Below are 13,523 nucleotides of genomic sequence, written 5' to 3'. Positions count from 1 at the left end.
TTTGATCGATTGAAAAGGATTGGTACGGAAGTACGAGTGTTGGAGAGAGATGATGATGGATGAGGAGAAAAGTCAGAGAACAAGATCGGCAAAGCCGGACGCTTATATTTGAATTGGAGGCAAGGCGGGATGGCGTCGTGGAGCCAGGGAAAGCGAAGCTGCTGCGCCGCGCCTGAGTTAGGAGGCAGCGCTGCGCCAACACTCCTGTGCAGCTGCTTAGCAGGGTCGGCCAATTTCGCAAACACGCAAAGAGCGAAGCCGCAGGCAGGCAGCGTCTTACGTCCGTCACCGCCATGAACAACACACAACGACGTTCTCCTGTCTCCGAACGGACAAAAGAAAAGAAAAGAAAAAAGGTCGCGGCACGAGGAAAGCGGGCGGCCGAAGAGGTGGAGCTACAGCAGCTCTGCAGTAAAGTGGGGTCATTTCCAACGCCGGGCTCAGATCAATGCCGTGGCCCTCAGCCAGGAGCACCGAAAATACTCCATGCATGAGGGCCAAGAACCAGGATTATAATTATAGAATAAAATATGCAAAACTAGAATAAATCTTATGCAGGGTCGAAGCGTCCAGTTCTTCAGGCAGTAGAGCACTTTACTTCCTAGAGTCGCGTGGCCGACATGCCATCAACTTCGCCCCTTTTCCCCTCTCAGCAGGGCGTATCTTCTTGCTTTAACTTGTCCGTCCGTCGCGACTCCAGGAAAAAAAAAAGGCGGGCTAGATCAACGGTCTCGCTAAGAACGAGCGCGTCCCTCAAAAGAACGCCGCTCAATTACAATCTCGACTTGACTCTGTGTCCCTTTCACACTTTGTTCGCGGACATCCATCTTTGGTTAGCTGTTGCGTCGATCCTTGCAATGGCCTGGACACTAGCTTGCACCATCTCGAATCCACGCCTGTTGCAGGGCAGATGCGTTCCTGACAAAGGCGACGGAGTTCTGCTATGATGACCCAACAGAAGACAAACTTGTCCTAGGCTAGCGAGCCCAATCCGAACGTTGATCGTGAAGCATTAACGGTCGCTTGTGACCCGAGATTGATGGTGAGGCGGCGAGAGAGCATCGTATGGCGATCTGCTGGGAACGTGACGGTGGCACGGGATTAATTCCTTGCTCAAGCTTTGACAGTCGAGCGATTTTGATCCCTGCACGGAGTTTTGTCGCTCGCGATGGCGATTGGAAAACCACGGCTTTTTCCTTTGTACTGCATCCATCAAAAGCGTGACGTCGATAATTGTGGATCTGACAGCACTTCAGAAAATGTTCCCGAACTTTAATGTATTGAATACAACGATTACAAAGAGGGTGTATTGGCGTTCCTTTTCCTTTTTCATTTCTGGATTTCTTCGAAGACCGCGCCACTGCCAAAAGAATCCGGTCGCAAAATCAGGGCCAGAACTCGGTGATAGTGTTTAGAGGAGTAAATGTTGGAGAGCTTTGTTAGAGTACTGTTGAGCGATAGAGCTTGTGGGCACTTGACCAGTCTGATCTACGATCCACACGGCTCCACCCAGTAAGCTGAGCGAGCGCCCAACCAGCCTTCCCGCCGCCCCGTCATTTTTTTCTCGCCCTGCCGGCTCGGCTGCGCAATTAGGTGCTGCATGAGATGAGCCCGGCTTTGAGTGTGTTATGCGCGCGCGTGCTTTGTGGCTCAGCCCAGCAGCGCATCAGCTCGGACTCAGTGCAAGAGTCACCGCAGAGTAAGACCCTCACGCAGCGGCGGTCCACGCCTCGAAGCGTTCTCTTTGCCGATCTGAGCACGCACGCCAATCCGACTTTCCATACAAATACAGACCACCGAGCCGGCGATATTCCCCTTTTTTCTCTCTCCTCATCCATCTCATCTCTTCAAGAGCACTCCTCAACAACACTCTCTCACCACCTCCCCCAACCAACAAAACACTTTAATCAATATGTCCGGACGCGGTAAAGGCGGCAAGGGTCTCGGCAAGGGTGGTGCCAAGCGTCACCGCAAGGTAAGTTTCTTTGTTGCGCGAGCATTAAGTTGCTTGACTGTATTGGGCAGTACGCCACTGGAGCTGGTTGCTGACTTGAGCGTTGCTATCTCTTTTCTCAACTTCATCAGATCTTGCGAGACAACATCCAGGGTATCACCAAGCCCGCTATCCGCCGTCTCGCGCGTCGAGGTGGTGTCAAGCGTATCTCTGGCCTTATCTACGACGAGACCCGTGGTGTCCTTAAGCTCTTCCTCGAGTCGGTCATCCGCGACTCGGTTACCTACACTGAGCACGCCAAGCGCAAGACCGTCACTTCGCTTGACGTCGTCTACGCTCTCAAGCGCCAGGGCCGCACCCTTTACGGTTTCGGTGCTTAAACAGTTGCTTGCAACAACCCCCTCTGTTGTGTCTTGTCTCGTTTCTGGCGCTGCCCTCTGTACTTCTAGCATTTCCGATATGCCTCTCTTGTTGCGGCGATCCATCTTATGACGCCTGCCAGCCCATGGTAATTTCGACTTTTTACACCCTGTAGACCAACTTGACTGGATGTGCTGCGCGTGACTGTCTGCTTTGGAATGGATGACCAGGGTGTTACAATGAACTCTGTTGATTCGGCGGTTCGTCGTGGCGTTGCATCATCGCCTCGGCATCTGATGCTGGTCGTGCAGTGGAGACGAATCCCGTTGCTTTGTTTTCGTGCCCTTTCTGTGTGCGATTGTTTGTACCAGCTTGACTCGGGCATTTGCCGGCAGCTCACCGTCAACGACATGACGATCGTGGTGAGTATTGCAACGACTCACTTCTCCCTACCGCTGCTACCATTTGAGCTTCGTTGGCTTGGCCATTGGTCTCTCCGACGCATGTAAGAAGCCAATGGAGATTGAGCGTTCGCAGCGGGTTTCGTTGCAAGCAGAGTTGCGACGCGAAGGGCTGTGATTCGAAAGGCGACCGACTTCGGACACTCTGATGATGGCGACATCGCTACGTGAGGGGCAAAGAGAAGCAAGAGGTCTCGGTACCAAAAGTGTGTCGATCCTTCCCCAATGAAGCAGGCGTTTGACGTTACTCCAGGCAGCGCACGCACCTGTCGGGAGCACGACCGACAAAGGAAAGAATGTCGAGCTGGAGCAGCGTACCGTCCAAGAATCTCTGTGAGCTCGAGTCACGATCTGTCGGCAAGCACGATGGTCGCTCGCACCTCTTGCTGTCATGGTCATCATATCGCCTCATCTACGTTGCCGGCTCGCTCGGAATCGCCGATGCCATTATCGGACTGTGGCAGAACGAACGGGCGAGAGGGAACGACAGTGACCATGGCATGAGAGCAAAGAGCTTTCCTTGTCTCTAGGCGAGCGCTGAGACACGAAGGCCGTTCGTTTCCCGTCAACGGGCCGAAATGTGTACAGACAAGTGAGTGGCAGTGCAACCAAGTTTGTTTTTTGTGTGGCTTTCTTGGCAAAAATGAGGAGCACCGCCGCTCTGTCCTTGTCGATGTTGTTGTTGTTGTTGTTGCTAAGTTGTTGTTTTCGCGGCATCTTGCTTCCAGTCCTCGTGGTTCTGCTACTCGCCACTGTTCTAGACCGATTTGACCCTGCGCAGCAGTTAAAGTAGGATCTAGCAAAGACCCCTACTGTGTAGCCCTCTACTGACACCAAAGCGTCAGAGGTGCTTCGGCGCACTGGTCTGAGCGACACTACGCGGTCGCAGGCAAAGTCGAAAGCCAATTCCCCCGCAATCGAGACACCTCTCTCTGTTCCGCTCTTTCCACTGCGGAATCAAAATACAGAGCGGCTTTGCTTCGTGGCAGCTGCTCCTGCAGTTGCAGAGAGGACCCTGAGCAACAAGTTCGAATCATAATGAACTAGAAGAATTTCTGGGAAACCCACAAGCGCAGTGCGGCAGGACAAGCCAAGCATTTCGCCTACGTCGTCGTGCTGCTGCTGCTCTGGCCCTGATCAACAACGCAGGAGCAGGAGCACTTGGACTGTGCTTTTTGTCTTGGCTTTCTGACACCGCCATTTGTCGCGCCAAACAGAACGGCGAAACGGTCTCTACCTGCGCACAACGGCACTGTGACAACTTGCCAAAGGTTGCACTGCACACCTCTGCTGTGCGCGCAAAACCGGACTTACTTCTCAAGGAGATCGTGAGCGGCGACGCAAAACGGTGCGTGACTGACGACGAGACGGCGTATGGAAAGCAACCATTCTGACTAGCGAAAACCGGCCGCCAAGACCCTGCTCTCCACGAGCAACTCGCATTGGCTTGGCAACGGCTAACATACGACTCTGGGCACAACCGGTACCACCTTCTCCTTTCCTCCCTTCACCTTTGTCTCTGACGACACTGCCTTCTGCCTCCGCCTCGCCCGTATAGCCGGCACCGCTTCGCTGAGGTAAAGCGAACCAGGAATCGCGCGCGCAACTCATCGCCTACGAAGCGAACCCGCTTTCGGGACGGCCGACGGCTTCCACGCTCGCAGGCACCGACTCTCAAGGCTCTCCGTAGCAGCACCATTGTCGACTCGTATATGAGTCCTTACCTCATCTCGACTGCAAAGAGCTCTCAGCCTCCTTCTTTTCGCTCTATGCCCCTTCTTCACGCAGCATCGCTACTGTAAATTGCACTCCGCGAGCTTCTCATCACCGCCACCACCAGTACACACAACGAGCCTGCTGCTGCTCTACGCAACACGGCACACATACACACAACATGCAGTCTCTTGCTGCACATAGGTGGCTCGTAGCGCTGCTGCTAGCTGTGCTCTTGACAGCGACGTCGACCACAGGTGAGCTCTCGCAAACAAAACTTCTCTCAAAGTCACAAGCAAACTAACCCTGTCTACCATTGACGCTTGCTCGCAGCTCGAAGCCGTCAGAGTGGTCCATTGCAGCGTATCGCAAGGACGAGCAACATTAAAGTCGAGACCATCTCGCCTTCTGCATCAACGCAACGATCCAGCTCACATTGGCAACCAAGGTCCAGCTCAGAGCGTCCACCTCTCCGCCTCAGCTTTCGTGCTTTCCAGCAAGACTTTCACTTGCACTTGCAGCCGAACAACGACCTTTTGCACCCCGATGGCACGTTTGTCCGATATTATGGCCTCAACGAAACCACAGGCGAGAGCTACGTCCGTTCCACCGAGACGCTCTACCCCGGCGACGTGCCCGCCTATCACGGTGTCGTCGTGCATGCATCGCAGTCTTCACGCCGTCTTGACGAGGATCGAGCCGGCGTTGCTCGGGACATTTACCAGGATCAAAGCCTGGGAGTTGTCGGTCGAGCAGCCATCATGTTGCACGACGATGGATCGACCTCTGGCGTCCCGTCCTTTGCCGGAAGCTTTGACTGGTTCGGCAACGTTCACCACATCGACACGCCTAGCAGCTACATCGCCAAGCGCCAAGTTGATGACCCACGGATTGAGCCACGCTCCTTCGAGCCTGGCGCCATGGTCGTTCATCGAGATTCTGACATTGCTCTCGAGCCCAGGGACGAGGTGCTCACTTCCAATGCCACCGTCTCGATGGGCTGCAGCTCCGACGTCCTCGACTACAACAGCCACAGTCGATTGTTGCTGAGCGAGGACAACAACGACGCAACTAGTCGCTCGGTCTATTCGTTTTTCAAAATTCCCACACCAGCCCGTCTGTCTCGCCGTAATCTTTTCTCTGGCTGGAACGACCTTTTCGTTCGACCCGTCCCCGACGGCGTCATCCAAACACCACAAGCCGAGCAGGACGACTTTGTCTACCACCAAGACCTCGACGACTACCTCGAACCCACTTTCCGCAGGAGGCAGGCCACGGGCAACGACATTGGCAACGGCGGCAACCAGACCAACAGTTATGAGAATGTCATCGGATCCACAGCGGGCTGTCCCAAGAGCGCCCGTGTCATTTACGCCGGCATCGCCTCGGATTGCGCTCACACCGAACGCATCGGCACGCAGGACGACACGCGGAAGGCGATCTTGGAAAACATGAACTCGGTCTCGAATTTGTATCGGTCAACGTTCAACGTGTCGATTGGCGTGGTGGAGCTCGACGTGCGCTCGGCGAGCTGCCCTGCGACAGCCTCGCAGGATGCTCCGTGGAACCTCGGATGCGGCACACTGACAATTGACCAGCGCTTGAGCCAGTTCTCGCAGTGGCGCTCGCAGCAGCCGGGCAACGGCATCGGCCTCTGGCACCTCATGACGGCGTGCAATTCGGGCAGCGAGATTGGCGTCGCCTGGCTCGGCACCGTATGCATGACCGGCGCTTCCAGCAGCGGCGGCCAGACAGTGAGCGGAACGGGTGTCAGCTCACTCACCCCGCAGCAGTGGCAGGTCATGGCGCACGAGATGGGCCATAACTTTGGCGCGATCCACGACTGCACGACGGGGTGTACGAGCAACTCAAACTATGCGGTTCAAAATGGCGGTGCGCCGTGCTGTCCGATGTCGGCGACGACGTGCAACGCCAACGCCCAGTACATCATGAACCCGGCATCGGGCGCCAACATCCAGAATTTTAGTCAATGTTCAGTCGGAAATGTGTGCTCGTTGCTGGGACAGGGCCTCGACACTTCGTGCATCCAGGCGCCCGGCCAGCGCAGCACGCTCAGCACGGAGCAGTGCGGCAACGGCATCTTGGAACCGGGCGAGGAGTGCGATGCCGGGCCCAACGGATCTCAGTGCTGTACTCGCCAATGCAAGCTGGCGTCGGGCGCACAGTGCGATCCTGCCACGAGCGCGTGCTGCTCCAACTCGTGTACGTTTGCGCCCTCGTCGCAAATGTGCCGACCTTCGGTAGATGATCGCTGCGACAGCGCCGAGTACTGCACGGGTTCGTCGGCCGAGTGCCCTGCCGATGTGACCAAGGACGATGGCAGCTCGTGCGGCAACAGCCTGTCCTGTGCTAATGGCTACTGCACCTCGCGTGACCTCCAATGCCAGCAGGCGTCGACAGGCCAGCTCACCTTCCGCTCTGCCTGTTCGGCGAGCAACGCCAACTCGTGTCAGCTGACGTGCCAGAGCCCCAACTCGGCGAGCCAATGCCTCATCCTCCAACAGCCGTTTATCGACGGCACGAGCTGCGGGTACGGCGGACGGTGCAAGAGCGGCGAGTGCAAGTCCGGGTCGTGGCAGAATACATTCCGCAGCTTGTACACGGACAATCTGCGGATTGCCATCCCTGTGACGGTTGTGGTGGGCATCATTGTGTTGCTGATCTTGCTGGCCATCGCACGTCGATGCTGCTGCTCAGGTCGTCGACAAGGAGGCAGAAGACCGTTTCAGCGATCCAACGGCGGTGGTGTCAACGGAGTTGCTTACAATGTGCCCAAGCCGGTGGGAACACCGCTGGGCAGTGAACGCAGCTCTCAAGTGCAAGGCCAAGCAGCATACGCGGCGCCTTCCTTCCCGCCGCCGCCGCCGCACCCCATGCGTCAAAGCTATCCCAGCTATGGCCCATCGCATCCTAATGGCTGGGTGGATCCGACCACGTACAACGGTCCCAACCGGCAGTAGACGACTGTCTTTGGCTAGATAGGGACATTTATGCTCAAGAACGCTCTGTATGTGTTTGCTTTTAAGACATCATCATCAACATCAATTGCACTCTTGTATCATGTGGCAACATCCGCTGTGCGTCGACAATAATGAGCCTACAGTTCTACCGCTCCTTGGACCCCGCCAAGAAAGCAGCGTCGATTAAAAACTGCCAAGAGAGGGCGAGAGCGTGATTTGACCTATTTTCTGGCTCGACTGGCTGTCTGGCTGGCTGTAAGCAGCACATAGGGCCGCGGCAGGCAACAGGCGGCATGCGGCAGGCGCGGTCTCAGTGTCGGAGATGCGCACGTTCTCGCACACGCAGCACGGACGCTTTTTGCTGTTTTCGGTCTTTTTATTTTTGCAAATCCGGGGCATAAGAGCGCAGCAGCTGATTAGTGTGAAGAAAAGATGAAAATGAAGAAGGAAAACAAGAAAAAAGAAAACACTTTGCCACACACCACAGCATTGCAGGCAGCAAACAAAAGCAGGAAAAGGTCGAAAAAGGGTGCTCTCTGCTCTGTTGCTAGGTGCGACACTGCCAAAGTGGGCTTTGTGAGCGGCTGAGCACTGACTTTTTGCCATCGCAGGTCTCGTCGCCATCATCGGCCTCCTCCCCTTCCTCTTCCACTCCACCACATCCCAACGCAATCCTGCCGGTCGACCTCTACATTCCTTTGTCGGCCGTGCATCGAGGCGTTTGATCCTTAGCACAGCGCTTCACTGTTCTCTCCCCGCGTTAGCTACAGCTTGCGATCTGTAGCCTCGCAACTGCACCACGACAGCGTCACCCGAGATCGCTCCTTTGGCTGGTCAGTGCTTAAGGTAGCTGGTAAACCTTTGCGACAACCTGCAGTCGATCCTCTTCCGCACTTTGCACGGCATCGTCTTTCGATTCGTGCGATCGTCGGACCAAGCACTTCCCTACGTTCGAATTTGACAACCAGGCCGCCTCTCGACTGCTCTCGCTACCGGCCACGTCGGTGCACTGCAGCCATCCGTATTTGTCGCGCAACGAAACATGCTCTCGACCAGTTCAGATCACTCGACAGCTGCATCGCCACCAGGGCCGTCTTCCTCGCAGTCGTCATCGGTCGGCTCCTGCTACACGTCTGAATCTTCACGAGCTTCATTCCAAGCGCGACCAACGCTGTCGGATCCTTCTTCCAGCTCTACCAGTCCTGCCAGCGCCTACGAGCGCGCTCCCGAGCAGCCGTACGCTCCCGCACTCTTTAAGCGTCCTGCCCAGTCTACAGCAACTTACACCAGTCCACCATCGAGCGCTGTCCACACATCGGAGGGTCGTCCCAACGAGGCTGTAGCCGACTCTACCAGCCAGTCGTACCTCGCTTCCCGCTCCTCTCCTCGAGCCGACCACACACGGTACCGCGCCATGCAACCGCCTGCGAGCGGGATTCGCGAGATAGGCCATCCTTCCGCTTTTCACCGCGCCGCACCTTTGAGCGATTTCACGACGAATGCCTCTCCGCACGCCACACGGGAGATGCAGCCCTTCAGTAGTCCAGACAACCAGAATGGTCCTGTCTCGAAAGCTCGACGTACCAGTCCCGGCGGATCACGCGCCTCGGGCGCTTTGGATACGTCGCACGATTCTCCCCATCCCGGCCACAGCAGCAACTCGCTCACGAGCCATTTTTTGAACTCAGGCGACGTGGCGTTGGCCACGCAAACGTCGCCGGCAGCGCGAGCAAGCGGCTCCAACACAGAAGCAACAGTTTGGGCCGATCCAGTCGCAAGCGGCAGGCCGCCAGATGTCGACGCATCCACTCGATCGCGGTGGCCGCCTTCGCAAAGCAATCCAGCATCACAACACTCGCAAACATCGCTAGCAGCGCAGGTATCGACTTCTGTCATGCTTTCGCCAAGGTCGCGAGTCGACGACGGCTCCGTAGTTGCTCCTCGTGCGGACGTGCGGACGTCGACACAGGCATCTCCTCAGGCTTCCGGTAGCTCTGCGACGGATCCCAGCGAAATTGTTTCCTGGACGAAGCCGCCATCGCTGCCCAAGATGGATCTGGCTACGTTTGCGCCGCAGGAGTTGCTCAAGATCCTCGCCACGCTGCTGCACGAGATCGCGACGGCGAACGATGAGTTCCAGCCAGACGGAAGCAAAGATGAGTCTTCTCGAAAAAGAGCGGCTCGCAGCCGTGACCGTTCGGCGCCAGCAACCCCCGCCGAGGGCGAAACCGCCTCTCCTTCGCGCGACTACACAGCTCCGCCAGGCTCGCACTTGTCCTTCAGCGACTCACGGCGTCCCTCGGTGACGACGGCGGCTTTAGGTGCGCTCGCGACGCCATCGAGCACCCTGTGCTTTCACGCCCGCAATGTACCGAGCATCAGCATCGAGTCGTACTTGCTGCGCATCCTCAAATACTGCCCAACCACCAACGAGGTGTTTCTCAGCCTGCTCGTCTACTTTGACCGCATGAGCAGGATGGGCACCGGCGCCAAGCCGGGCGCCAACGGCGAAGGAGAGGTAGCCGGCGAAGCGGCTGGTCTCCCTCGCGCCAGTGAGCGCGCCTCCGGGCACCCGAACCCGAGCTCAAGCGTCTCGGCGCGCCCGTCGGACGGCGAGTTTGCGTCAGCGCAGCCGTACACGCATCCAGGCATTCGCGGGTTTGCCATCGACAGCTACAATGTGCATCGGTTGGTGATCGCAGGCGTTACTGTAGCGAGCAAGTTTTTCAGCGACGTATTCTACACCAACAGCCGTTATGCCAAAGTGGGAGGACTGCCACCGCACGAGCTCAATCAGCTGGAGCTGCAATTCTTGCTGCTCAACGATTTTCGTTTGACGATCCCGTTGGAAGAGATGCAGCGCTACGCCGACCAGCTGCTCATGTACGCGAGTGGGCGTCCGGACATGGCCAAGCTGACCAAGTCGGTCCACCTGCCGTCCAGCAGCACTGTGGCCACCACACCCGGCACGGCGTCGGACGCAAATTCGGCCACCCCCACGGCAGCAACCGTATCTGAGCGTGCCACCCCCACCGCGACGGTGGGCGCGACGCACAGCACCGTCGCCGCTGCATCTGGAGCTGATGCTGAGGGCGATGTGCAAATGTCGGAGAGGTAACGAGCCAAGCTCTCGCTACAGCTTTGTGGAAGAGTTGACGGCCTGCAGGCTGACCACCGGCCAACCACCCGCTGTCCATTCCGCTTTCCTCCGCTGCCTGTTTGCCGGTTGACTGAAGAATATACACACACATTTTTTGGGAATCAGCTGACGATCTGATTGGCAAGTCATTGTCTACTGTCGTGAGATGAGCAACGCATACCCCTTCTGTGTTCAATTCGATTGCGTGCGACAAAAGGAAGGAGTCGGAATTAGAAAGAGAAACCAGATGTCTTGAAAGCCTTTGTGTATAACCATGTGCAAGCGCACCTCGACTAACACTGAAACATGATTCAGAGCAGCATGCGCGTGGGCAGGTATGATGCTCACCTAGTCGCATGCCACCGAATGCAAAAGGGGACGGGCGCGCGCAAGTCAATTCAGAGAGAGAGGAGCCCCAGTGACGGCGGCTGGGCAAAGCGTGGATTGTAGCTGCGGATGGCGGCCGGTGCCAAGTCTCACCGCGTGGACTGCACAGATGGGCGATGCTTTGCGAGCGATCGCAGCGGGTAGATACCTTCCGTAACGAACGATTGGGTCGAGTTGTACGTCAAAGAGGATGCTGCGAAAGAAGCCAAAGAAAGGCAACGTCTGCGAATCTTGCAAAGTTCGAAACCGATGAACAATAGAACGCGGACGCCACCACATGCACAGCATGCATAAATAGCACGCTTTGTTTTGCGGCCCCGCTCCAAGCACGAGCTTAAGCAGCAGTAGCAGAGCATCATATGTACTCGCCAGTCTCATCCTTGCTTGTTTCCGAATTGGGACTACGGCTGGGTCAGCTGATGTCGAGTCCATCAGGCTTGCTGTAGCATGAATGCAGAAAACGTTGCGACGCCGCGCTTTAGCCGGCCGGCCCGGTGACCTCTCCCTAAGATCTGGATCTCATCTAATGCGCCGATGCAATACAGGATGGCTTTCCAGATTGCCGGACGTCAAAGAGGGTCGATTTCATATCTGGTTGGAAGCATAGCGCCAAGCTGGCCACGATATGCCGTTGGACAGCACGTGAACTGTTGTCGCCACGTAGACCCTCTTGGCCTCTTGTTGGTTTAGATTGCGATTCAATGTCAGTGTCACTGCATGTCGCATCGTGTGCCGAAACGTGTCGACAGTGGCGGCTAACCGCATGAGCTGATCGCATACAATAGCAAGCCGCACGGATAAGGCGTGCTCGTGACCAACGCATGCTAGTGTGCAAGCACACGAGTAAGACGAACAATGAGCAGGGTAGCTGCATCTTGAAAGGCTTTTTTGATCGGCGTTTGTGGTGTCGGTTGCGGTCGGCTCACGCTGCAGCGGCTCATTTGACGATGGTCTCTAACGGTGCACGGCCTTCGAGGAAGCAGCAATGTAAGGCCAAGAAGTCGGCCCAGCAACCTTGCCGGTTGGAGGACATGGTGCAGACCAGGTGCAGACCAGCTCCGAGAGTCGGAACCATGTTTTCAGAGACATGCTCAAGTCTCATATTCGCATCCGCGTGCATATGAGCCGCTGTTCTGGTACCGATGGGCTCCTGGCCACGCTCGAACCGAGGAATCTCCCGGAGCTTGAACCGGGAGGATCTGCCCCGCACTTGACCAGATGATAACGGACCATGACGGGTCCAGATTTCACGGTCAATTCGGAAGTCCGCAAGAAGCATGATCCGCCACCATGCATCAATAGAAGCCTTTTCATTGTGCCGTGCCGACCCCGAGCCGCATGACGATGTCCAGCGAGTTTCAATCCGGACAATACCTCTCCCATCGAGTAAGGCTCGGCTGTGCAATGTCTTTGTCCCCTGGTCGCTTCGGTCTTGATCGCTCTCGATTGTGCCTGAGATTCGCTACGGGGGTCTTGCGCGGCGAATGGAAGCTTCTGTCTTCACTTCTGGCGACTGAGGGTCCTCGATGTAGCATCTCTTGAGGCTAGACGATACTAGAGCCAATCTCCTCCATCTGCTTTGCCAAGAGAGCATGTTGTCTACCTCTTCGGGCGCTGAAACTGCCCTTCTAACTTGATTTCGCTTTGTGATTTTGAGCTACGCGGCGCTTGGTGAACACGAGCTGAACCTTGATCTGATCCATGCGGCACGACAATGCGTATGCCAAGGAGGGTAATGAGAATCTACGTTCGCCTTTGAAGCCGTAGCGCACCTGGACACCGGCGAGAGCACAAGCCATGAACACTCTCTACCATCAAAGTTGTATCGCTCAGTCGGTCGACCAGCTCTCCCCATGCAAGGCTTCAACAAACCCACCACGCCCTTGACCCGTCCCATTGTTTCGTTTTCTTTTCTAGAATTCGCCGCTTGTGCCGAGATCCGTTATTGTGGTGCCAGTACATAAAGCGTTGTTTCAGTTGTTATCATGCCGCAACCTTCCCTTTGTTTCGTTGCCCAGTCCCCGCGCGAGTGTCGCCGAATGCACCTCCCAAAGCATTGTCTAGATCGTGAAGCGTGCGCACGAGCTTGAGAGGCCTTGCTCGCTGGAACGCGTTCCATGCCGTTACTCTGATAGTGTCGCGCTCGTGGCCTCCTGCTTCCTTACAAGCACGAGTTGAGCTAGTGACCTTGGCGGCCTATGAACAATGGTCGAGCTGCACATGCTTCCACGGCTTGCATCTCAGCCGCAGCCGATTAGATCATCCCATTCGTATCGGCCCCTTTGTTCTCCGGATGTGTAGCCTCTGCACGGAATTGACGCACACACACCTGATCGACAAGCTCTATTTGGCTCGGCACGAGTTTTTGCCCTCTCACGCTTCGACAAGTGGCCCATCTTGTACTTGTCTCGAGCATTGTCGCGATCTTGATTGGCAACAATGGGAAGCGTGGTACAGCAGCAGCAGAAGAAGAAGAAGAGGAGGACATGGGTATGCGCTTGCTTCGACTCAGCCCACTCGAGTGCCGC

The 13,523-nt window shown here is 56.4% G+C and overlaps 3 protein-coding genes across 3 annotated transcripts; all 3 read left to right on the top strand.

The window, feature by feature from the left end:
• Positions 1 to 1,912: 1,912 nt before the first annotated feature.
• Positions 1,913 to 2,334, top strand: EX895_005372 (uncharacterized protein; the record flags this gene model as incomplete). Its single annotated transcript, XM_029885964.1, has 2 exons — positions 1,913 to 1,975; positions 2,086 to 2,334. 2 exons carry the CDS (start codon positions 1,913 to 1,915, stop codon positions 2,332 to 2,334), a joined length of 312 nt encoding a protein of 103 aa, XP_029737816.1.
• Positions 2,335 to 4,669: 2,335 nt separating this feature from the next.
• Positions 4,670 to 7,469, top strand: EX895_005371 (uncharacterized protein; the record flags this gene model as incomplete). Its single annotated transcript, XM_029885963.1, has 2 exons — positions 4,670 to 4,745; positions 4,822 to 7,469. 2 exons carry the CDS (start codon positions 4,670 to 4,672, stop codon positions 7,467 to 7,469), a joined length of 2,724 nt encoding a protein of 907 aa, XP_029737815.1.
• Positions 7,470 to 8,511: 1,042 nt separating this feature from the next.
• On the top strand, positions 8,512 to 10,587 carry EX895_005370 (uncharacterized protein; the record flags this gene model as incomplete). Its single annotated transcript, XM_029885962.1, has 1 exon — positions 8,512 to 10,587. One exon carries the CDS (start codon positions 8,512 to 8,514, stop codon positions 10,585 to 10,587), a length of 2,076 nt encoding a protein of 691 aa, XP_029737814.1.
• Positions 10,588 to 13,523: the final 2,936 nt, after the last annotated feature.

This window comes from Sporisorium graminicola, chromosome SGRAM_6 (assembly GCF_005498985.1).
Source record: "Sporisorium graminicola strain CBS 10092 chromosome SGRAM_6, whole genome shotgun sequence".
Classification (NCBI taxonomy): Eukaryota; Fungi; Basidiomycota; class Ustilaginomycetes; order Ustilaginales; family Ustilaginaceae; genus Sporisorium; species Sporisorium graminicola.
The sequence above is the reverse complement of the archived record's forward strand: the minus strand, read 5'-3'. Positions and strand labels throughout refer to the sequence as shown.